At 40.9% G+C, this 23,493-nt stretch overlaps 1 protein-coding gene across 1 annotated transcript; it reads left to right on the forward strand.

Annotated features, from left to right (window-relative positions):
* The first annotated feature begins 50 nt into the window (after positions 1-50).
* SUPT6H (SPT6 homolog, histone chaperone and transcription elongation factor) lies at positions 51-22,227 on the forward strand. Its single transcript, XM_072138260.1, has 37 exons — positions 51-216; positions 5,007-5,116; positions 6,153-6,320; positions 6,467-6,537; positions 6,737-6,929; positions 7,007-7,091; positions 7,914-8,184; positions 8,619-8,720; positions 9,222-9,338; positions 9,426-9,515; positions 9,987-10,129; positions 10,223-10,371; positions 10,916-11,014; positions 11,500-11,629; positions 11,763-11,913; positions 12,006-12,160; positions 12,270-12,465; positions 12,720-12,859; positions 13,781-13,898; positions 13,981-14,057; positions 14,282-14,417; positions 14,531-14,668; positions 15,139-15,306; positions 15,406-15,533; positions 15,640-15,847; positions 15,976-16,123; positions 16,365-16,507; positions 16,587-16,727; positions 16,809-17,004; positions 17,828-18,066; positions 18,413-18,526; positions 19,333-19,457; positions 19,775-19,887; positions 20,007-20,084; positions 20,174-20,346; positions 20,897-21,096; positions 21,234-22,227. Exons 2-37 carry the CDS (start codon positions 5,011-5,013, stop codon positions 21,418-21,420), a joined length of 5,196 nt encoding a protein of 1,731 aa, XP_071994361.1. The 5' UTR covers positions 51-216; positions 5,007-5,010; the 3' UTR covers positions 21,421-22,227.
* The last annotated feature ends 1,266 nt before the right edge of the window (positions 22,228-23,493 follow it).

A 23,493-nucleotide genomic window follows, 5' to 3' on the forward strand; every position in this document is an offset into this window, starting at 1 on the left:
CTTGGCTGGCGGTGGCGCATGCGCCTTGGCATGTCAATAGAGTAAGCCTGGTAAGTGCGCACGCGCGCTGGGGAGAGATACGGGAAGTTACGTCACGTTGGTCTGCTCGGTTTCCCAGCCCTCCGTCCGTCTGGAGCAGGACCTCCATCTTATCTCGCTGCTGTGCAGTGCCGAGTCTGCGACGTAGTGCGGGAGAGGAGCCGCCCGGCCGCCGAGGTGAGACTTGTTTCTCTTTACTAGGTGCCTGTGTGTTCAGCCGCGACGTCCTAGGCCCGTGCCAGGCTGTTCCTGTTACCTAGGCCATGCTCATGCCAGGCGCTGGGAAGGCAGTGTTGTGGGAACGCCAGTAATGGCTACCACAGCTTACTGGTGTACTGGAGGCCTTCCGTGTAGCTATGGAGTCAGGCCAGGGGCTTGTGTAATATGTAACCTCTGCAGTGGTGGGGCCTACAGGACGCGCAGTAAGTCCAAACCGTAGTGTAAGGGCTCATCCACACGACTGGAGTCATTCTGTGCAGTGGATGGATTTCGCAGACTGACCACAGGGCCGAGGATGGGACTCCGAGGATCATAATGATATATGATGCAAGGAGTCCCTGCTTCAGTGCTGTGTGAGTGAGCCCCGAATGGCATTGCTATAGTACCAGCAGTGATGCAAGATTCTCAAGGGGTTGTCTGTAAGGTTGAAAAACATGGCTTAAACAGAGTCTTGTCAGGTGGTGGTTTGTGCAGTTATTACAACTTATTTGTATAACGATTAAGGAAGCATAAAAGTCCGGGCACAGACTTATAAATTAATTCATCTAATTTGTGTGTGTGCATATATATAATTTAAAAAAATGTACCTGTGTGACGATAATTTCCCATAGTGTAGCTGTTATCTCACTTAGCCATGTTGTTGTCTTTGGATACGACCACCACTGCTTGAGTGATTGCACAAAGAAACAAATAGTTTTTGCATATGAAAAGTCTGAGAGCTACTGCATGTCCCACAGCCGTCTTGTTGTAATGATCGCTGAATCCAGGTGGTCAGCCTCAATAGTGCATGTGTAGCCACTGCCAGAATGCGGGCTGGCCGTATCCAAGGACAGCTATCTTTTTCTATGGGACAGCATGGCTACATTTATGGAAGATTATCCCCACACAGGTAAAAAAAAAATTACTTAGTGCCGGGCTAAGGTGGGCTATTTAAAAATAACAAACGTGTACTTACCACCTCCGGCGCCGCCGATGTCCCACCCCGCAGTCCCTTCGATCTGTGCCCCTGTTCGTTTACAGGGGCACAGAAGCCGCGCACAGGGAGCTTCCAGTCCGCGCTGTGGCCGCCTCCTACCATCCGTCCCTATCTCTCAGTGTAGTTAGCGCTGGGAGATGGTGTCGGATGGGAGCTTCCGGCCGGCTGGAAGCTCCCTGTGCGCCCTTGTAAACAAACCGGCACACAGAGGAGACGGGCCGCGGCGCCGGACGAGGTAAGTACATGTTTATTATTTTTAAATAGCCCAGCCCGGCCCTCAGTAATTTTTAAGACCCGGATAACCCCTTTAAGGGAGTGTACAGCTTTTTCCATTATATGTAAAGCCCCTTTTCGCTACAGAGTGGGAGGACTAAAAGATTGTGTCTGATATCCTTTTCAGCCAATCACAAGCCTTAGCACAAGGTTTTATGTAAAACCGGGTACGTTGGTCCAATCCACATAATTGTACTGCTATTTTTATATGATTTATAATTAGATCTTTTTTTCCATTTATTTTTTACGAAGCATGAACGTCACACAGATGAACAGTACTGCGTGTTTGTGCAATGTTTACACTATTGGTTTAATTGATCTCTGCTTCTGTGCCTTTTCTGGTGTAGAACAGTGAAATAATCGCAAATTCTTGTATACTGCAAAAATGTGTTATTATGCGACACCACCTACATGCCATGTGGGCATAGAGGGGTGTGGCCACTGGCGTAGTGGGCAAGCACTGGGCGTGCCTGCCCCTGTCTGCATGAAAAGTTTTGCGTAAGAGTTTTGTATCCATGGGGGTGTGGCTACTATCATACATTGGCGCTCCTGCATATGATAAATTCCCGCTTATATCTGGTCGTTATGTGACTGATGATCTTCAATTTTCTGGCATCTCTCATCTTCGTAGCCTTGTCTGTGAGTTTGCAGAAATGGCTGCTTTCTTCTCACAGCAACTTTGCTCCATCTCTATGCAGCCAGGTTGCAGTTGCAGGCTGTGTCAGTTCCAGGATATAGCACTATTCTACATTTTGATATATCCGATGCACCCTAGAGCAGTGATGGCAAACCTTTTAGAGACCGAGTGCCCAAACTACAACAAAGACCCGCTTATTTATCGCAAAGTGCCAACACAAAAATGTAATTTGTGATTTATACTCCCTTCTCTGTCACAGTTTTCATTGATACCAGCACCTGAGACACCGATAAAGCAGAAAATAGTCCCTGGTAGAGCTGTCACTTTAAAATAGCTCTGTGCACAGCAAGTCCTGGGCTGTCTGGGACTGCAGGAAGATACCTGGAGTCCTCTCTGGTGAAGGCCTGGGTGCCACTTCTGGCACCAGTGCCATAGGTTGGCCATCACTGCCCTGGAGGTTGGGGTTAATATTGATAAATCCATTGTTTCTTGTAGTCCCTTGTACAAGTGGCAACATAGATGTAAAGTAAGTTTGGCTGTAGTAGACATACAGGTCTTTCAAGCGGTTAAGAATTGTGTTATGACCTGACCTCATCTCATTACTAAGCCATAATTGCTATGAATTTGAAATAATCACTTTTGGGTTTTTTTACATGGGTGTTGGCAGCCCCAAAAATGTACACAATTTATTATTAATTACTAGGTGGGAGATGCCTTTGTTGTAAGCTGGCAAGTAGCAGTAAATGGAGAGAGTTGGTGGTAATTTCTAAAACTTCTATATGCAGGCAGTCCCCGGGTTACATACAAGATAGGGTCTGTAGGTTTGTTCTTAAGCTGAGTTTGTATGTAAGTCGGAACTGTATATTTTATCATTGTAATCCCAGCCAGAACTTTTTTGGTCTCTGTGACAATTGGATTTTAAAAATGTTGGATTGTCATAAGAATCAGGATTAACTATAAAGCTTCATTACAGACACATTTGATAATTGTTACAGCTGATCATTGTAGCCTAGGACTAAAGTACAGTAAATGACCAATATTCAGAGGTCCGTTTGTAACTAGGGGTCATATGTAAGTTGAGTGTTCTTAAGTAGGGGACCGCCTGTAATCATTATATAGCACCATCATATTCCATAACAGTTTACAAATCATAGAGGAGATATACAAATGAAATAATACAGTACAAGCAGTCATATGGGCCAATATTTGGTAGACTGGCTAACTGAAAAGCAGCGGAGTAGCTAGCAGGTTACATACATGACCTGTGACACAACATCTTCATGGAGACTATCATTGTGGGCTTTGTAGCTCAGATAATTTTTGTAGCTGTTGTCTGTGAGCTCCATGCACACAGTCCAGACAGTACTAGTCTCATTAAAACAGCAATGAATGGCCAAATTTGCACAACAGATTTTGAGCAGAATTTTTTTTGGCGTACATAGTCTCTGCGGAGAGGAGCAGGGGATGACCGCCTCTCCCCGCAGGAATATACAGCGCACGGCGCCGTATTCTGTAGAAAGATAGGATATTTTGCTACGAAGCAGTACGGTGCCGCACATGTACCGCTCCCGTACTGGGCCAGGAGCCCATAGAAGTGTATGGGGGACGTATATACGTCGGCCATATATACGTCTCCCATACGTTTGTATGAATGTAGCCTAAATATGGGAAAAAAAGGAAGTTCTCATATTTTCTGAGCACAAACTTTCATTGTTGGATATTTAATTACACCCCTTCATCAAAGTAACCAGATTTCCTTTTCTCTGTGGGCGCATGCTGATAGTTGTTGAGATGCCCCATATGTCTTTTAAACAAGCAGATTTTGTGTTGAAAACATGACTTCCCACGAAGACGAGATTCTTAAATATACTCAGGATAACAAGATAACATGTTCTCTAATTCACTGTTATTAACAATAATACAGCCTTTCACAGAGATAAGTCCAACCTGTCTCTATCAGGTGTGGTGTTTACAAATTTGGTTGCAGCTGGATCCGACCGTAAATCTTCTAACTATGGTCGGATTCTGCTCATGAATAGCTTCACACTGCAGTCCGCTCATGGATTTGTAAAGTGCTATGGAATTTGGTGGCGCTATATATAGATTATTATTATTATAGCCAGCATAGTGTAAGCACAACGTAATGTGAGTAACTCTGTTACTTTCTTATTGTTGTATGTTACACAATTTAATAGAAAGACATCCATGTTGTGAAACTGAAATGTTTCATATTGGTTTTAGAAGAACAAACACTTTCAAAGTCAAACACTGTTGTAAAGATGATGTATTTAAATAGTAAAAGTGAAGATGTGTCAACCAGGCTGTGTATATTCTGCAGTAATAATGGCTACACGCTAAAATGGTCGTCCCCAATATTTTCCTTTGCCAGTGTGCATTATTAATTAGGCAGTCCCAGACAAAACATCACCAATTTGTAAATTGTCTCCTATTCAGGTAGCAGAGCATCAATACCCCATACTGTCTCCCCACATACATTAGGCAGAGCCTTCTGCCTTTTACTGCATGCACTATGTAGATTCAGTGCCTCCGCTGCTTGATCTGCTCAGGTGTCTGGTCTGGACACTGGATCACATACTTCTCTTTGGGGATATAACAGGTCATTGTAGGGGAATTCAGCACATGATTTCAAGTGGAGACTAAACTTGCCATAAACTTGCCTTAAACATATGACTCTTCAGCTGTTGGGATTTGTTATTCCTGAACCCCAGTCATGTGAGGATGTGGGGTTATGTACTGGGCACTGTATTTTAAAACACAGTACTGTTCTACAGATGCTTTACTTGGTTTGCTTGATACAAACATTGTCTGTAACATACATTTTATCTTTTGAAATGATTGTAGAACCATGTCTGACTTTGTGGAAAGTGAAGCCGAGGAGTCTGAGGAGGAATACAATGATGATGGGGAGGTGGTACAGAGATCCACCAAGAAGTTTGTTGATGACGATGATGGTAAGTGAGGTCAATTGTAATGTTTTTTCTGGCTAGTTTGTAAAGCTGTTGTTGCACCTTAATAGAAACATACCATCAGAAATCTACCTATTAAACGGAACCTGTCATCAGAAATTGGCCTAATAAACAACTAGCAGTATGTTGTCAAGCAGCTGAGGAGCTTAAAGATGTTTCTTTTATGCTCTGGAGGGGTGGCATCATCCAGAAAATCAACTTTGAAGTGGGATGTTAATTGGTTTTTATGAAGTCAAGGAGGCGGAGAGTTTAACACTGAAGTCAAGCTTTCCCTGCCTTAAAATGCCCCCTTGACTGTAATTGATGGTTATGTGTCCAGGGACATCACTGATCACATCTCCTGATGTCTGGCCGAGGTTGTCAATCACATAGGAGGTGTTCAGAGGCAGGGGAGCATGACTTCAATGTTAAACTCTTCGCCTCCCTGACTTTATGCAACTTTAAATTTGGTTTTCTGGGTGATGCCATCGAGCTGGGTAACGAAAGAAACATGATCCAGAAGCTGTTCAGCGGCTAGTTTACTTTTATTTTTTGCTAATCCTAAAATACTTTCCAAACTAGATTAGGTTTTAGCACGTTACTAGCAACCTGAAATCTACCTATTAACACAAGTCTGATTATAGGTTTCCTTTAAAAGAAATATACCATTTGACTCGGTGATGTCCTTCTACTCTCGTCACATCTTGCTTATGCACCGTCACTTAATCTCGCGCAGCCGGCAGATACACGCATATACTTATTCGACTACACGAGAGTTAGTGACAGAAGGTAGATCAGAGCGAACATGGAGGCTCTGTGAAATGCTGTATTTTTGTTAATAACAGGGAATTAGAGTCTTATTTTGATGTGCTGAGTACATATAAGAAACTTGTCTTTGTGGGAATACCCTGTTAAGTTACAATTGGCCAAAAACAATGTAAATTCAAAGGCGTTTGGGGAGATCTGGTTGTTTATGGTAAGTGCAAGACTAAATTTAGATTGTATATATTTTAACAAATATAACTTAATTTGCTCCATCCAGATGAAGAGGAGGAGGACGAAAATCCAGAAGAACAGGACGAACAAGGGAATCTAAAAGATTTTATTAATGATGACGATGATGAAGAAGAAGAGGAGGAGGAGGAAGAGGGGGCAGGGAGTGAGTCCGGAGGCTCAGATGATGAAATTGGACACAGAAATAGAAAGCGCAGTAAGTGTGTGTTATAATTACTAGTTTCAGTGTTTATTGGTGTTCAGGAAGTACAAAATCCTCTGTTAAAAAAGAAAAAAAAAATATATATATATGTATGTATGTGTGTCTTCATGAAGTTGCATATTTTTCTCCCAAACTTGCAGCATATGATGACAGACTGGAAGATGAAGACTTTGATCTCATTGAAGAAAACTTGGGTGTTAAAGTGAAACGTGTAAGTTAATCTTTATTTGTGTTGCCCCTGTGTTGCTGTTGAAGAGACTGGTGCTGGAATAAATAAGCCATGATTTATTATTGCATAACTTCTGTAAGTGCTGGCTTTCTGCTGGTTTTACCAGCACTGTTTGGTTGAATTTGCTTCTACTTGGGAGTTTCTTGTTGTAAGTGGCCAATGTACATATTTCTCGCTATAGCAAAAGTTCAGGCGAGTGAAAAAAATGTCAGATGATGAAGATGAGGAGGAAGATGCTGGGAAAGAGGAACATGAAAAGGAAGCCATTGCTGAGGAAATCTTCCAGGATGGTGAAGATGAGGATAGACATGATGTTGGTGAGCAGCCAGTTATAGCTGCAGAGGAAGATGAAGAGGAGGAGGAGGAAGAATCTGGTGAGTATTTTGATCCTTTTTTTATGGTTTGTTAATATTTTTGGGAACAGATTAAAGGATGCTTTAATACATTGCAGACATCGATGATTTTATTGTTGATGACGATGGACAGCCTTTAAAGAAACCCAAATGGAGGAAAAAGCTTCCGGGATATGCAGATGCGTAAGTAACAAATTTACCCTTCATTCACAGGACTGCTGCCAAAAGCTTGGGGCGGTCCCATAGAGGCACATCCTCAAAAATGGCTCCATTCAAACAGAAACTATTCTTTGGTTCGTTTGCCAGTATACATTCCCCCTCATACCCATCACATGTCACATGCATATGTGATGGGCTTAAAGGAAAGGAACCACTTAGAAAAAAAAATGCTCAAGATACTCACATGCGCTCCACTTCATCTTGATCCCGGCGCTGCCCTCCGCTAGTCTTGGCATGCTGGGCTCACCTCGAAAAGCAACTTATAATTAGCAGCACAGAGCTGGATAAGATTTCTTGGGCTCTGGGCTGCTAATTATGCACGCCTTCGCCACCTCCCTCTCTCGTAACGTCACCTCCTTCTCCCAGCATGGAGGAGGGAGGTGCAGGGGCGTGCATAATTGGCAGCCTGGAGAACCGGACATTTTGTCCCTAAGCTCCGAAATGCTAATTAGAAGTTTCTTTCTAGGTGATCCCGGCGTGTCAAGCTTGGCAAAATACAGTGCCGGGATCAAGATGAAGAGGAGCGGGGGTGAGAATCTTTAGCGGTTTTCTTGTTTTATTTAAGTGGGTGATTTCCTTTAAACCTCAGTGGTACCTCTTTTAAGTCTGGAATTGAACTGGTGAATATGTCCTGAAGAGTGAAGGCAGGACCTTTGTCAAATTTGAAAGGGTTTTGTGTCTACATTAGAGAAGGGATGATTATGTTATGGCATTGAAGTTAGTAAAATGGTGGCCAAATTTTTCATTTGTGTAATATATCTCCTTAATGTTTTACTCGCCTTGCAGTGCCTTGCAGGAAGCCCAGGAGATCTTTGGTGTAGATTTTGATTATGAGGAGTTTGAGAAATACAACGAAGACGATGAAGAAATGGAAGAGTATGAATATGAGGATGAAGAAGCGGATGGGGAAACCCGTGTCCGACCGAAGAAAACCGCTAAGAAGCGTGTGAGCCGACGCAGTATCTTTGAAATCTATGAGCCAAGTGAACTAGAGAGCAGTCACTTAACTGACCAAGACAATGAGATCCGCACAACAGATCTGCCAGAAAGGTTCCAGGTAAAAAATCCTTTACAAAAGTTATAGTTTAACTATTACCATGTTTATCAATATCACATGTCTCTTGGTTAAATGTTTGCATACTCCATAATGTAAACCAGTTGTTAGATCTATGCCTTGTGTATTGGTTATTTGTCTTATTAGTCGCCGGGTGTTATGTTTTTGTGTTGGGGGTCAGTAGGTGACACTTGCCTTTCTGTATACATGTTTGTGTTTTATGATGCAGTTAATTAAAAATAGAAAGTCCTTTCCTCCCAATTGTTTCTCTTCTCTTAAAATCCACGTCTGGTTTTGGCCGTGAAAACTGCATTGGAAAACCTAAATGTGGAAATGCTCCCTAAGTGCATTGAGAGACAAGTATTTTAAATGATTTTTATGTGTATATAACTACTTTTATATAAGTATATAATATTGTTTAATTTCCTTTTATGCAGCTACGAACCATACCGGTTAAATCTGCTGAAGATGATGAACTGGAAGAAGAGGCTGATTGGATCTACAGGAATGCATTTTCAACCCCAACAATTTCTCAACAGGTAGATTTAATATTTAAAGTGTGCTGGGATCCTATCTCTGTGTTATACTGTTCTTCTGTTTCCCCTAGGAGTTTTTGACTAAATTAACTTGATGCTTCTAGTTGGATGTTCCAGGGTATATCTAGTCAGCACTGACATTACCAGGCTCTCTAATGCAGGGAAAGCTGTCACTGTATAGGGCTCCTGATGGTCGCTTTAAAGGATCTACTGATGGTAGATGTCCCAAACCTACTTTACACCTCTCAAGGGAGGCACTCTCTTTTGGTATCTCCAGGAACAGCCGGATTCTTTTTAAAATAACTTTATAAAAATATTCAAATGAGCCAAAGGCGCTCTGGTCTACAACTCCTGAGCACCTCTCTGCTCTGCTGCCTGCCTCCTCTGTAAATCTGATGGTAGATGTCCTCAAAATGAGAATTTTTTTTGCAGCGCATACTGCCATGTAAATAGCTTTTTTTTTTTGTGAACCTTCTGGTAACCAGTTCACTGTCGTTTTAACAGGAAAGCTGTGATTATTTGGAGCGTGGTCAAGTTGGCAGCAGCTTCACCCGGAAAGGACCGAGCACCATCCAGAAAATCAGAGAAGCTTTGAACTTCATGAGAAATCAACACTTTGAGGTATGCAGCAAAGATGTCCACCAGACAGCTTGAGTTTAAACTATCCTTATTTATATTTGAGCGTCTTGTTCATATTTTGTTTTCCAGGTGCCCTTTATTGCATTCTATAGGAAAGAGTATGTGGAGCCGGAGCTAAATATCAATGACTTGTGGCGCGTCTGGCAGTGGGATGAAAAGGTAAATTTTAACTTGTGTACACTTTATATTGTGTATCTTGTAGATGGATTATGGGAATGTATATAATCTGTAATCTTTGCTTTGCAGTAATTTCAGTGCCTTTTGACATGCACAAATCCAAAAGTAGGATCTGAATGGGACCCATAAGGGCAAGGTCTCAGAGCACAAATGAATATTTTCACTAAGAAATTCATTGTTTGGCTTTCTTAAAAAAAAAAATCTGTGTTGACAATATGTATATATAGCACTTTTTTTCCATATAAGACTTTGCTCTTATTTAGGCCACATGGTTGTGCGGTTGTGGCCATGATCTGACCACAATTGCGGCTTTGTAAATGGGGCCTGGTCTTTTCCATTTTAAAAGAAAGGGCTATTGGCCTGTTCTGTATCTATAACATTTTACCACTTAACCACTCAAAATTTCTTAGTTAAGCTAAATTTTTTATCAGAATTTCTTTTATTCACTCCTAGTGGACCCAGCTCAGGACAAGAAAGCAAAATCTGATGCGTTTGTTTCAGAAGATGCAGGCCTACCAATATGAGCAGATTTCAGCTGATCCTGACAAGCCACTAGCAGATGAAATAAGACCATTGGATACCACAGATATGGAGAGGTATGCAAGAGTTTTTTTTTTTTTTAATGTTTAGGCAACTTTCAAACAGGAATGTTTATTAATTTAACTTTTTCTATGATTCTACATATATAGATTGAAGGATGTCCGGTCAATGGATGAGTTGAGGGATGTCTATAATCACTTTTTACTGTACTATGGAAGAGATATTCCAAAAATGCAGAACGCAGCAAAGTCCACCCAGAAAAAACTGAAGCGAATCCCTGAGGAAGGAGAGGAAGAAGGTTTGTAATCTTTGTTTACTAGTAGAAGAAAAGGTGTACTGCACTACTGCCTGTGTCTAGTCTCTGAGATGTTCTTGTAAGCTCTCCTTTAAAGTGCTATTTTTCTATTTTTATTTTTTTTTTTGTCACTTGTAAACCATAATCACTGTCACGTGTAAGAAGTGAAGTGAATTGAAGACCTACCACCTTTAGAGGTGGTGCATGCATTTACTAGACTGGGTTGCCAGACCGGGGAAGGGGTGGCTGGGAAGGGTAGGCAGGGCTGTTATCCTGTGGCTCATATAACTCCCGGCTGCGTCCGGTTATAATATGTCCAGAGTATACTTGAACTCCGTCTGTGGCCGGGAATTGGGTATTCTGTATGCCCCTGCTAGCGCTGTTTTACCTTTGTTTTTATAGTGTCTTCATTCAAAAATGGAAAATTGTATGGCTCGGTTTTTCCTTTGCCTTAATAAAAAAGTTCTGATTTTAAAACGTCCAATTTTCATAGTTTTTACTGTGGGGAAACTACAAATTTTCTGTTCTTCTTTACATTACACTTTAGGAGCAGAAGTTGCTGAACAAGACGAGGAGCAAAAAGGTCCAGAGCTGAAGCAGGCTTCACGTAGAGATATGTATTCTATCTGCCAATGTGCTGGTCTAGGTGAGTGTTGTTATGGAATCGAATACAACCTTTGTAAACCTTTTTGGCTGCTGGATAAGCTATCATTTGGCTGCATAAGTGTTTCCCAATGTCAAAGCCAAGGAAAATGCATTAAACTTCTCTTATAAGATCTTAAAAAAAAATAAATGCATTTTGATTGGCTCTGGTCCAGATGCTGAGGTCAAATAGAGGCACTAAGCTCTGTATCTCTTTGTTCCCTGGGACTTTTCTGCATATCACATTCTCTCAGATGAAAGGGGGCACGGCACAGCTGAGACCACTTGTGGGGTCTCTATGCCCAGACCCCACAATTGATTCTTCTAATTTGTCATTGTAATGTATCAGGTGTTTATTGGATTGATAGCTACACTTTCACATATAAATACTTTACATCTGTAATTAATTGATGAAGATTTAATGAACTGTATTGAGCAATCATGTGATCATGTGTAATGGTTTTCCTATTCTTATTGTCACTGTTCTAGATGGCTTGGCCAAGAAGTTTGGGTTGACACCAGAGCAATTTGGTGAAAACTTGCGAGACAGTTACCAGCGTCATGAAACTGAGCAATTTCCAGCTGAGCCTCTAGAACTTGCTAAAGATTATGTATGCAGGTAAGCATAATTTTAGGTCCATGTTATGGGGATGCAGTTATGGATTTCACAATTTCAAGAAATATGTGATTGCTTTGTTTTTCCCTTTTTTTTTTCTTGCATTTTCTTAAACTGTAAACTTTTTTTTTAATAGTCAATTTACTACACCGGAAGGCGTGCTTGAAGGAGCCCGGTACATGGTTGCTCTGCAGATTGCTAGGGAACCATTGGTCAGGCAGGTCCTTAGGCAGACCTTCCAGGAAAGGGGAAAAATCAACATTATTCCAACCAAGAAGGGCAGAAAGGTAAGTGTTATGTTATATTTATATCAAGTAAATAAATAAAAATAGATTTTTTTCAAACACATTTTCTGATAAAAGTATATGTTTACGCTTAGGAAGTAGATGAGGCCCACTTTGCTTACGCCTTCAAATACCTGAAGAACAAGCCTGTTAAAGAGCTGAGGGATGAACAGTTTCTTAAAATGTGTATTGCTGAAGAAGAAGGTCTGATAACTATTGAGATCTCCATTGATATGAAGGATGTTGAAGGGTAAGTAGTAGTATTTAACTACTGTAATTCTATACATCCCATACACACAGACTTTTATATTGGTGCATTGTTTGTTGATTTTTTATTTATTTTTTTTTGTTTTCTATAGTTTTGGAAATGAGCAGACTTACTTTGAAGAAATCAAGCAGTTCTATTATAGAGATGAGTTCAGTCATCAGGTGCAAGAATGGAACAGGCAGAGAACGCTGGCTATTGAGCGTTCGTTAAAACAATTCCTCTACCCCCAAATGGGCAAAGAGTTGAAGAGCAAACTTTTACTGGAAGCTAAAGAATTTGTAGTGAAGGTGAGAACTATTTTGTGATGTGTGCTGGAAACACGACAGCTGGAATCTTCTTCTAAAGAAAGAAAATTGCTAGTTTGTGTCAGCAATTGTTTTCATGCATAAGTGCCTCATTCCATTTTAACTTGTGTCGGCTGCTGTTCCTATTTTTTATTTATTTTTTTTCCTCCCATAATTCTGTGGAATTTAACTGCACTGAAAGAGAAATACACAAGTGAATCTATCCTTACTGTTTTATTTCTTGTCTGTTTCAAAAGTCTTGCAGCCGTAAACTGTACAACTGGCTGAAGGTGGCGCCATACCGGCCTGACCAACAAGTGGAAGAAGACGATGACTTCATGGAGGAGAACCAAGGCAAAGGAATTCGTGTGCTTGGCATGGCCTTCTCCTCTGCTAGGTGTGTATGGTTAGCTGTTACTGCTTCTGCAAATTAATGTTTTAGTTTGTACAATGAATATTTAAATATACTAGTTGGGGGAGATGTATTAATGTGTGGGTCATTAGACCAGTGCAGAGTTGAACTAGAGAGATCTCTGCTCCCCCAGATTAATCCCTGTGCCTGATGATTAATCTGGTGTAGTATAAAACTGGAGAGTTGAACTTTTTACCGCCAACTAGTTGGTCTAGTTTGCTGCTCCACATTATTGAACTTTCTACCACACAGGCTATTTTTGTCTGGTTACGGCTCTGCTGCGGACATGCCCCTTTTCAGACAAGTCGGAAAACTGCTTAAAATGGTGCACAACATTTCAGGTGCAAATTTCTCCAGTTTTCTGGCATAGAGCGATTTTGATACATCTCCCCCACTGTATTAATTCCTCAGTTACCCTATATACTTGAGTATAAACCAAATTTTTGTGCTGAAAATTCTCCACTCAGCTATATAAAAATAACTGAGTACGCGCCTTTCCGGGTCTAGTATATACAGAATCTTAATTTCTGCTTACTGTCTTTCATTGTTTACATCCAGTGGATATAACCCAGTCCATGATCCACAGGAAATTAACAATGAAGCTTTCTATAGAAAACCATGAGTAATTGATACAGAAAGTAAATTGGGAAGTATAACTTTTCATTTAACATTTATTTACTTGAAGTGGACAACCTCTTTAAGCATGGTATATTTGGCTAAAAATATCCACATAAACCATTCTTTAGCTTTACGTGTCTTCCATAAGTCTGCAGACTTTGGAATGTTTTGTCAGTATCCCCTCAAGGTGGCATAAACCTTAGGGACAAGTGTTGTCAACAGAGCTCAAAATTTATTTTTCTGTCTTTGGTTTTATTATCTAAAAACATTTTTTGTTTTATTTTATAGAGACCAACCTGTGTTTTGTTCCCTGATAAATGGAGAAGGGGAGGTGACAGACTTCCTGCGCTTGCCATACTTTACCAAAAGAAAGAATGCATGGAGGGAAGAGGAAAGAGAGAGGAAGGTCAGTTGTGATGTCCTATTCATTACTGCAATCTGTCATTTACATGAGTGGAAATCTTAAAAAGTTTTTTCTCTTTTCGTAGACTCAGGACATGGAAACGCTCAAAAAATTTTTGATCAGCAAGAAACCTCATGTGGTTGCCATATCTGGAGAGAATAGGTATGTCTACTAACAAAAACAATTCAGTCAAGTTCAGTAACATTGATTGAACTACAGTGCGAGAACAAAAAAACTATTCCTAATGTCCTATTAGCACTTGGTCAATGGTCATAGTCTCAAAAATTTCAAACAAATCCAAGTTGTTTACCTCTTTGTTTCACTGATCTTTGAAAGAAGGGCGCCAATATTTTCTGTATTATCTAACGGTCTTTTCTTTATTTCAGAGACGCACAAATGATGGTTGAGGATGTTAAACGTATTGTTCATGATCTTGAGCAAGCCCAGCAGATGTCAACTATCGGGGTGGAAATGGTGGACAATGAGTTAGCAGTTTTGTACATGAACAGCAAAAAATCGGAAGTAAGTTGTTAAAGCTCCGCTATGTAGATTCCAACCTACTGAAAGTTTTCATGGACTTTTTTGTATTTTGGCTACGGTCTCTTAACTGTCTCTTATATCTGTTTGTTTCCCAGAGTGACTTCCGAGATTATCCTCCAATCTTACGCCAGGCAGTTTCTATCGCTCGGCGCATCCAAGATCCCTTGATAGAATTTTCTCAGGTCTGCAGCACTGATGAAGATATCTTGTGTTTGAAATTGCATCCATTGCAAGTAAGTGCCTTGTGATTAAATTGCATTGCTTGTCACACCTTTCCTGGGGTGTCTTTTTAAAGTAGTTTTATTGCTCAAAATTTTACATTAATTTTCCTACAACCTGTGTCTTACCTCCTTAGGCTGCATTCACACGACTGCTTTCTATGCGGTGGATATACATCCCCCATAGATGGTTAAAGCGTCTGGGCTCCATATGGTGAACACAACATGTGCTCACCGTTCTGTGCAGGCAAAAAAGATAGAACATGCTCTATCTTTGGCCATAACAACGTCCGTGTGGCATTATTTCCTGTTAACTCTCCAGCTCGACTCCAGTAGCTGGGCGTAGCTACGTTTGTGTTCATGTAACCGAATCCCTAAGGGTCTTCAAATGTTTGTTTCTTCGAAGTGTCAACTATATCACTAAGTTGTGGTAAATCCTCTTTAAGCTGGTCCTGTATCCTAATCTAATTCTTTTGCCCTAATAGGAGCAAGTTGTGAAAGAAGAATTGCTTAATGCATTGTATTACGAATTTATCAACCGAGTCAATGAGGTGGGAGTGGATGTCAATAGGGCCATTGCTCATCCATACACCCAGTCACTCATTCAGTATGTCTGTGGACTTGGACCCCGTAAAGGTACTCATCTGCTAAAGGTAAATAGATCTACTTCTCTCTTTGGTAACACAAAATTGTGTAAAAGATATTACTGGCAGTACAGTGGAGTTTATTAATATTCATATGATTCCTTCCAGATTCTCAAGCAGAATAATACACGGTTGGAAAATCGCACTCAGTTGGTAACGATGTGCCATATGGGTCCCAAAGTTTTTATCAACTGTGCTGGATTTATTAAGATTGACACCAATTCTCTTGGTGACAGGTTAGTATTAAGTTCATACGGTCAAGTAGAAATTTTAAAACCTACAAATCTGTGTCTAAACCTACAGTTCTTATTTCTAAATTTAATTTGTTTTACACATTTTTAGTACGGATTCCTACATTGAAGTACTAGATGGCTCCCGAGTGCATCCGGAAACATACGAGTGGGCTCGTAAGATGGCAGTGGATGCCTTGGAGTATGATGAGTCGGCTGAAGACGCCAATCCTGCTGGAGCATTAGAAGAGATTCTAGAAAATCCAGAAAGATTAAAAGATCTGGATCTGGATGCCTTTGCCGAGGAGCTTGAGAGACAGGTTTGTTTTAAACTATGATGAGTCTTATATAAGTATTATACTATAATATGTTTCATAATAAGTCAAAGCTTTAATACGTGACAATAATGCATTTAACCGAAAATAACATTTTATTTTTTTTTTAATAGGGTTATGGCGATAAACATATTACACTATATGATATTCGCGCTGAGCTCAGCTGCAGATACAAAGACCTTAGGACTCCATACCGATCACCCAACCCTGAGGAAGTATTTAACATGCTGACAAGGGAGACCCCAGAGACTTTCTACATAGGTAATTACCTTGATCCAACTTGTAAAACTCCTTAAAGGGAATGGAAACATAGCTTCATTGTTTCAGCACTACTGCCTTACAGGGGACCGAGCGTTTGTCATCCAGTTACAGCACCAAATTTCTGAACAGTACAGTGCTGTCTTGAGTCACCCAAATCCGATACTGATGGCTTATCCTGAAGATAGAATATGTACATTATCTTTATCATCTAATTAACCTGATGCCATCTTTATTTTTTCAGGTAAACTTATCACCTGTAATGTGACTGGAATTGCACACAGGCGACCTCAAGGAGAAAGTTATGACCAGGCGATCAGGAATGATGAGACTGGTCTTTGGCAGTGCCCATTCTGTCAGCAGGATAACTTTCCAGAGCTCAGTGAGGTAGGTAAAGAACACACCTGAAGCTAATAAATCTGCCACTAAGTACATGAGATAACTAGTTGTGTTGTCTATGCTCTAGGTGTGGAATCATTTTGACAGCGGCTCTTGTCCTGGTCAAGCAATTGGTGTTAGAACCAGACTAGACAATGGTGTGACTGGCTTCATTCCAACCAAGTTCATCAGTGATAAAGTAGTTAAACGGCCTGAAGAACGAGTAAAGGTAGGTTTTGCATCGGGCTTATATAGCAGTTCATACTGATTTTGTTGGTGTTGACGTAATACAAAATTTTCTTCTTTATAGGTGGGCATGACAGTCCATTGTCGAATAATGAAAATCAACATTGAAAAGTTCAGTGTGGACATGACTTGTCGTACATCTGATCTCATGGACAAAAACAATGAGTGGAAGTTACCTAAGGACACTTATTATGACTTTGATACGGAGTCCGCACATCAAAAACAAGAGGAAGACCTGAAGAAGAAACAGCAGCGTACAAGTAAGTTGTTGGGAAGGGCTTCTCGAACCATGATCTGTAAACCTGAAACGATTCCCACCATAAAACATAAATTCTAAATCAACCATTGAATAAAGTCTCAAGTGAGGCTGCTTTCCAGTCCCCCATTTGGTCTATGATTAGGAAACAATTTATGTGTACAGAGGCTTATAGTAATAGGGGGGTTTTCAATTCAAGACTTGCCCCTTTTAAACAGTTCAAGTGGGATAAGTGTCACTGGGGGGTCTGGCATCCAGAGTTGGTTTCTCATAGTGCAAGGGAACTGCGCTTCTGTCTCTGTTGAAAGGATGAGCAGTCATCCATCTGCATTACTGCTATATTTTAACTGCCCACTTGAGGGACCTTAAAGGACATCTATCATAAGTTTAACTGATGGTAGATGTGTCCTAATAAGAAGTTTGTTCTTTTATTACTCTATATCACTGCATCTCGGCATATAGAGTTATACACATTATGCTAATTAGCCCAGGCCCCCCAGCTACGTCGCTGAAACGTCCCGTTCGATAATTTATACTCTCCCCTTGTTGCACTATCAGTCCTGCCCGTCACCTGTTCTATGCACTGCGGGGGGTGGGACTCCTAGCACGACAGGGAAAAGTATTTCACTGTAGTTCTGCATTGGACTTCTGTATAAAAATAAATTCTATTTTGTTTGTATTTTAAAAATATTTGATCCAGTGTTTTGTGATTATTATTTTTTTTTTTTTTTCTTTATTATCTGCTCTTGATAATACTTCAGGGCTATATATCCTTATGGATCCTGAAAATGGCTTATAGTAGTAATAATAAATCGTTTCACTTTCAGCTTACATCAAACGAGTCATTGCACATCCATCTTTCCACAATATTAACTTTAAGCAAGCAGAGAAAATGATGGAGACTATGGATCAGGGAGATGTCGTCATCCGACCAAGTAGTAAGGGAGAAAACCATCTCACAGTCACCTGGAAGGTCAGCGAGGGAATCTACCAACACGTGGATGTACGAGAGGAAGGGAAAGAGAATGCTTTCAGCTTAGGCTCCACACTCTGGATCAATACTGAGGTATCAGAAACTTTTCTCACAATGCAACATGGATGTGGTTCTGTTGAAATATACAGAGCAATAATACATTTCAAAATGGGGTTTTCCCCAAACACTTCTCAGGATATGCTGCAGCATCCTAAATATCTTAGACAGATAAAAGGGGATTATTATGACACTTGGTGTGTTAAGTTTCAGGTTCTTAGTAAGTGTAGAGCTAGTTGCACATAGGAGCTGCATGAGACCACTGTTTTGATTAGTGAAAGGCCCACAGTGGGACTTATGGCATGTCCTGTTTTTGTGTTAAAATATATTTTTTAATAAATGGTGACTAAATTGGGTATTTTCTATCTACAATTCCCAATAGGAATTTGAGGACCTTGATGAAATCATTGCTCGTTTTGTCCAACCAATGGCCTCTTTTGCAAGAGATCTCATCAACCACAAGTACTACCAAGACTGTAACTGTGGAGACAAAAAGGTAAGCAGAAGCTATGCTTTGAGCATTTTCCAAAACACATTCCCAGTGCATATTTAGGCTAAGTTCAGTTATTTTAATAAAGAAATTTTTATTAACGTAATTTTAAGTTTCCACAAACATGGTCATATAGACCACACAACAGGTACACAAATACAATCGGAGCTTCCCCTACCTTTCTCCCCTATCAGTTCTCATTTTTAGACTACTTTCACACTAATGTATGGTACACTGGGGCTTAGCACACGTATGGCTGTCATGGTGAGTTCTCCTTACCCCTCCCCTCTCCATAGGCAGTTTTTTTCTAGTATGGTGATAAGTGTGTGCTTACCGTGCCATGCACAATGTGCTTTTGTGGCAGCCATGTGCTAGTTGTCGTTCATACAGCTAGCAAGCAGTCGCCATATATGGACATGTTTCTAGCCTTCTGTTGTTAGGGTACTTGAGGCAGATTCCTGACTTGGAGGGCTAGACTGTACCCCACTGTGTACATTTTCTCCCCTTCCCTCTAAAAGGGTCAGGAGGCAGTGATTGGGTGCTGTCGATGTTCATGGTGCCTACCTTAGTGATTTGACTGCCTTTATATGGACAGTTAAATGACTGGGGATCTCTGTGATTTTTACGTTGCATTCATCCCCCATAGCTTTTATGGCCTCCACTGAACATTAAACGTCGCTCAACAGGGAAGATCATGATAAAAAAATGTTTGCTGCGTCTTTCCATCCAGTGTTTCTTTCAGTGTACGCCGCAGCCTTAGAATTTCAGTTAAAGATCAGATAACATTTTATTTGTTTTTGTATATTTAACAGAAACTAGAGGAGCTCCTTATAAAAACGAAGAAGGAAAAACCTACGTTCATTCCGTATTTCATATCCGCCAGCAAAGAACTTCCGGGTAAATTTTTGCTGGGATATCAGCCACGAGCTAAACCAAGGTAAGAGCACAGTAACAGATGTTACCTGGGGCTGATATTGATCTATGAGAAAGGTTAAAGACAAGAGCTTGATGATCATGAAATGGATGGAAGGGGCCTTCTTTTCCTTTCATACTTTCCATCAGTCTGTACCTCGTATGTTACTATACGGTTTGCACATTCAATTCAGTCCTGGGCTCAGGCTACTAGAAGTACAAAGCTGTGTCTGGTAATCTGTAAGCAAGACTCAGCGCTCGCTAGAGAGTCCCAGCCTCATGATAAACATCATTTTGACTAGTAATTCAAGCATCTGACATTTTGATTTGTTTTTGGTTTAGAGTGGAATATGTCACAGTAACACCAGAAGGCTTCAGATATCGGGGACAAGTGTTCCCCACAGTCAATGGACTCTTCAGGTGGTTTAAAGACCACTACCAGGATCCAGTTCCAGGTAAGTTCTGTGCTCAATTTCTTATGCATTAAGAGGTTGTATCTTATTGTGTCTGCAATGGCTTCTGTATTTACTAGTATATTGCATTGTATTAACTGGAACACATCTAACTGTTTCAGGTATCACCCCGAGCAGCAGCAGCAGAACAAGAACTCCGGCCTCTATGAGTGCCACCCCTGCCAATATTAATCTTGCAGGTAAGTGCTCGTGTTTGTCTGGTTGTTCTGGGTTGTGTTTTAATTCGATAAAACCACCACTTATTCCTCCTTTACAATCTTTTATGTAGATCTGACTCGGGCTGTCAATGCTCTGCCACAAAACATGACTTCACAGATGTTTAATGCAATCGCTGCAGTCACTGGACAACATGGGCAAAACCCTAATGCCACACCTGCTCAATGGGCATCCAGCCAGTATGGCTATGGCGGAGGCAGCGGAGGTGGAAGCAGTGCATATCATGTAAGTATCTTCCTGTATCCTGTACTAAAATGCCTTTCTTATACTACTGGGCTGAGCTATGCAGAATTGTGGCTACTGTTTGCAACCTTGAGCTCAGCTGAACCCAGCATCTGATTTTTTTTTTATTTTTTCTCCTTTGCACAAAGTCAGATTCTAGTGTTGTGGGTTTTTTTTTTTTTTAGGATGCACCTAGAAGTATAATGAAATTCTATAATGAAATTACAATATTCGTTAAATAAGTTTTCTACTAAAATGATTTGAGGACCTATTTTATAGGATAAGTCTTCATTATAATATTGTATTGTTGGTGGTCTATCACTCAGGAAACCCGCTGATCAGCCAATTTCTGCAGCGGGCCATTGATAAGAATAGAGACTGAAGTCCAGCTCCTTCCCCTGTATAGCAGTCAGTGGCAGGATCAGTAGTCAATGAATAGCCCAACTATATCATTTTACCAAAAACCCTTTTTCTAGAGTCTGGTAGTCATGACCGTGTTCTTTTTTTTTTTTTTCCCTGTGTTAACTAATCTCTTCTCTTTTTTTGCCTTAAGGTGTTCACGACTCCAGCTCAGCAACCTGTGGCTACACCTCTGATGACCCCGAGCTATTCATATGCCACTCCTAGTCAACCTATAGCTACACCCCAGTACCATCAGCTGCCTCCAAGTGCCACCCCAACCCCAGCACCCACCCCACAATCATCCCATTCACAGAGCAGCAGTTCCAGCTCTCGACACAGGCAACAGTCTAAGTGAGTATAATCATTTATTACTAATGCTTGCTATGTATGTTATATGCTCCCTTGGCTAAAGGGATAGAAGCTTCTTTTCCATGTGATGCAATTTATTTGCAAACATTCCATAACGTTTTTTTCTGTTTGACTTCCAGGCCAAGCAGTCAGACACCTATCGACTGGGGCAAAATGGCAGAGAAGTGGCTGCATGAAAAAGAGGCAGAAAGGCGGAAGCAGAAGCAGCGCTTAACTCCTCGTCCTTCACCAAGTCCCATGATCGAGAGTACACCCATGTCAATCGCAGGGGACGCCACACCACTACTGGATGAAATGGACCGGTGAAAACTATATGTAAAAATGGACTTTTAATGGCCGAGTGGAACGGCTACGCTCCCGATCTTAACAAGCGTATGAAATGCTCTAGACTGGGCACGTCAATGAGTTCAGGGCCGTACATAAAACGATTGGACCCTCTGATGTGAAGCCTGCGTTTACTTGATCGGTCCTAGAGCAATCATGTCTCTAGCTCCAAGCCTCAATATACTATTGTTTTCATGGTTAAAGTATTCTTTCAATTCTATGAAAAGATGTCATCTGTTAGGTTAAAGGAAAAGAAATGTATCCGCACGCTACCTGTTTTTATGACCTATGTTTTAAACATAGAGCGGGCTTCACTTTTATTTAAAGTTGCGTATTCTTCCAAAGAATGCGAGTCTAGAGCGAGATCTGAAGAAAGATCTCACTGCTGTAAGCGCTGAACGGTCAGAGATGCTGGAGATGACACGAGGGGACACGGGCTCCAAGGCTAAACCAATACTTTCCTCTAGCAACGTCTTCGTACAGTAACAAACTTATTTGGTTGGAGACATTTGGGTAAATGTATTTATTTTCCTCTTTGCTCCAATTCCCCTTCCCACTGCAGTGAACGGCTTACAGTAAGTTTGCGGCTGTGTGCTTCACACCCTTCGCCATACGTATGTGACGAATCATAGCATTTTTTTTTAACCCTTAACATTGCAGTGTGGAGGTGTCTTGGGATTCTGCTGACACCCATAGATGTTTTATTTTCTTTTTTTTTTTTTCTTTCTTTTTTTTTTTTTAAATTTTTTCTTTTTTTTTCTTTTTGCAGCAGGCAAATAAATGGTCTGGAACAAAAGAAATCTGACTCTTTCTTTGCTTTGATTAAGAGCTCTTTCACCCTGGTCATCCGTACTGTGTTTGGTCCATGATAGGGTTATTATGTCTTTTGTCCTTTAGTTCTGAATGGTCCATGATGGCCAGCGTCTGGGATTCATGGGCCAACCACAATGTTGAGGACAAGGATCCGAACGACAAAGTGATATGGGCAGAAACTGACTTCTTGTATCATCTATAACAAGTACCAAATTCACCTTCTCCCTGCCCATATACCATTCTAGTCAGGAGATCATACAATGGTCAGATTAGAAGTATTCATCGCTCCCCTGAAGCAGCAGCAGTCGACTTCTCTTCACTTTGCGGCGGCTCTGAAGTCACCTGCCGGCTTCAGAGCTGTGTACAGCCGCTGCACAGAGAAGAGGACTGCTGCTGCTTCAAGGGACATTGGAAAGATGAGTAAATGTGTGGGGGTTTTTTCTCTCCACAGAGAAACATACCGTACATTGGCACATACATCGCGGAAGTGGGACTGCACACAGGGCCATAATCTGTGAGTGGCTAGAGAAAAGTGGCAATTATAATGCCTCCTTTTCTGTGGCTATGAACATTGGCAACTGTTAGGGTGGTCTCTCTGGTTATTCAACAATATGTGCAGCTTTGTCAATGGCTTATTGTAGTGGCACTGCTGTATAAATGCAACAACCACAAGACTTATGTGGCCCCCCCTGGTGATGATGAGTTTAACGCCCGGATCTACAGTCATTATGCTCCAGAGTCCTGTTCTCTGCCCAGTTGTCTGTTTTTGCACTTAAGCTTTTTCATAATTGTACATTATTGTGTACACTGCATTTTTTTCACATTATTATGTTGCTGCCTTTCTTATAAAGTTGGCAATTTTTTTTCCTCTTTGGCCTCTACTCCACATCCTAAAATGAGAAGTTTTAAAAAGTACAACTGAAATTTACAAGACCCTTTGCTATGACACTTCTAAATCAGCTCTGGGGGGTTCTTCTATTGATCATCTAGCAAGCAGACCCAATAGTGACATCTCTTAAAGGATCTGAAAATGTCTGCTGAGGTCTCCTTCGGCTGGAGAGGATCTGCAGAGAAAATGCCAAAAAATCCCCACAATCCAAGTCTGCAAACCTTGTGGAATCATAACCATAAAGGCCGGAGGCTGAATTGTCTGAATACTAATGTAGGAAGGATTTTTCACATTCTGTGTTCCTTTTGTTATTTGTGGGGTATTGAGTCCTGAATAATAAGCGGGAGCCTTCA

This window comes from Engystomops pustulosus, chromosome 2 (genome assembly GCF_040894005.1).
Source record: "Engystomops pustulosus chromosome 2, aEngPut4.maternal, whole genome shotgun sequence".
NCBI lineage: Eukaryota > Metazoa > Chordata > Amphibia > Anura > Leptodactylidae > Engystomops > Engystomops pustulosus.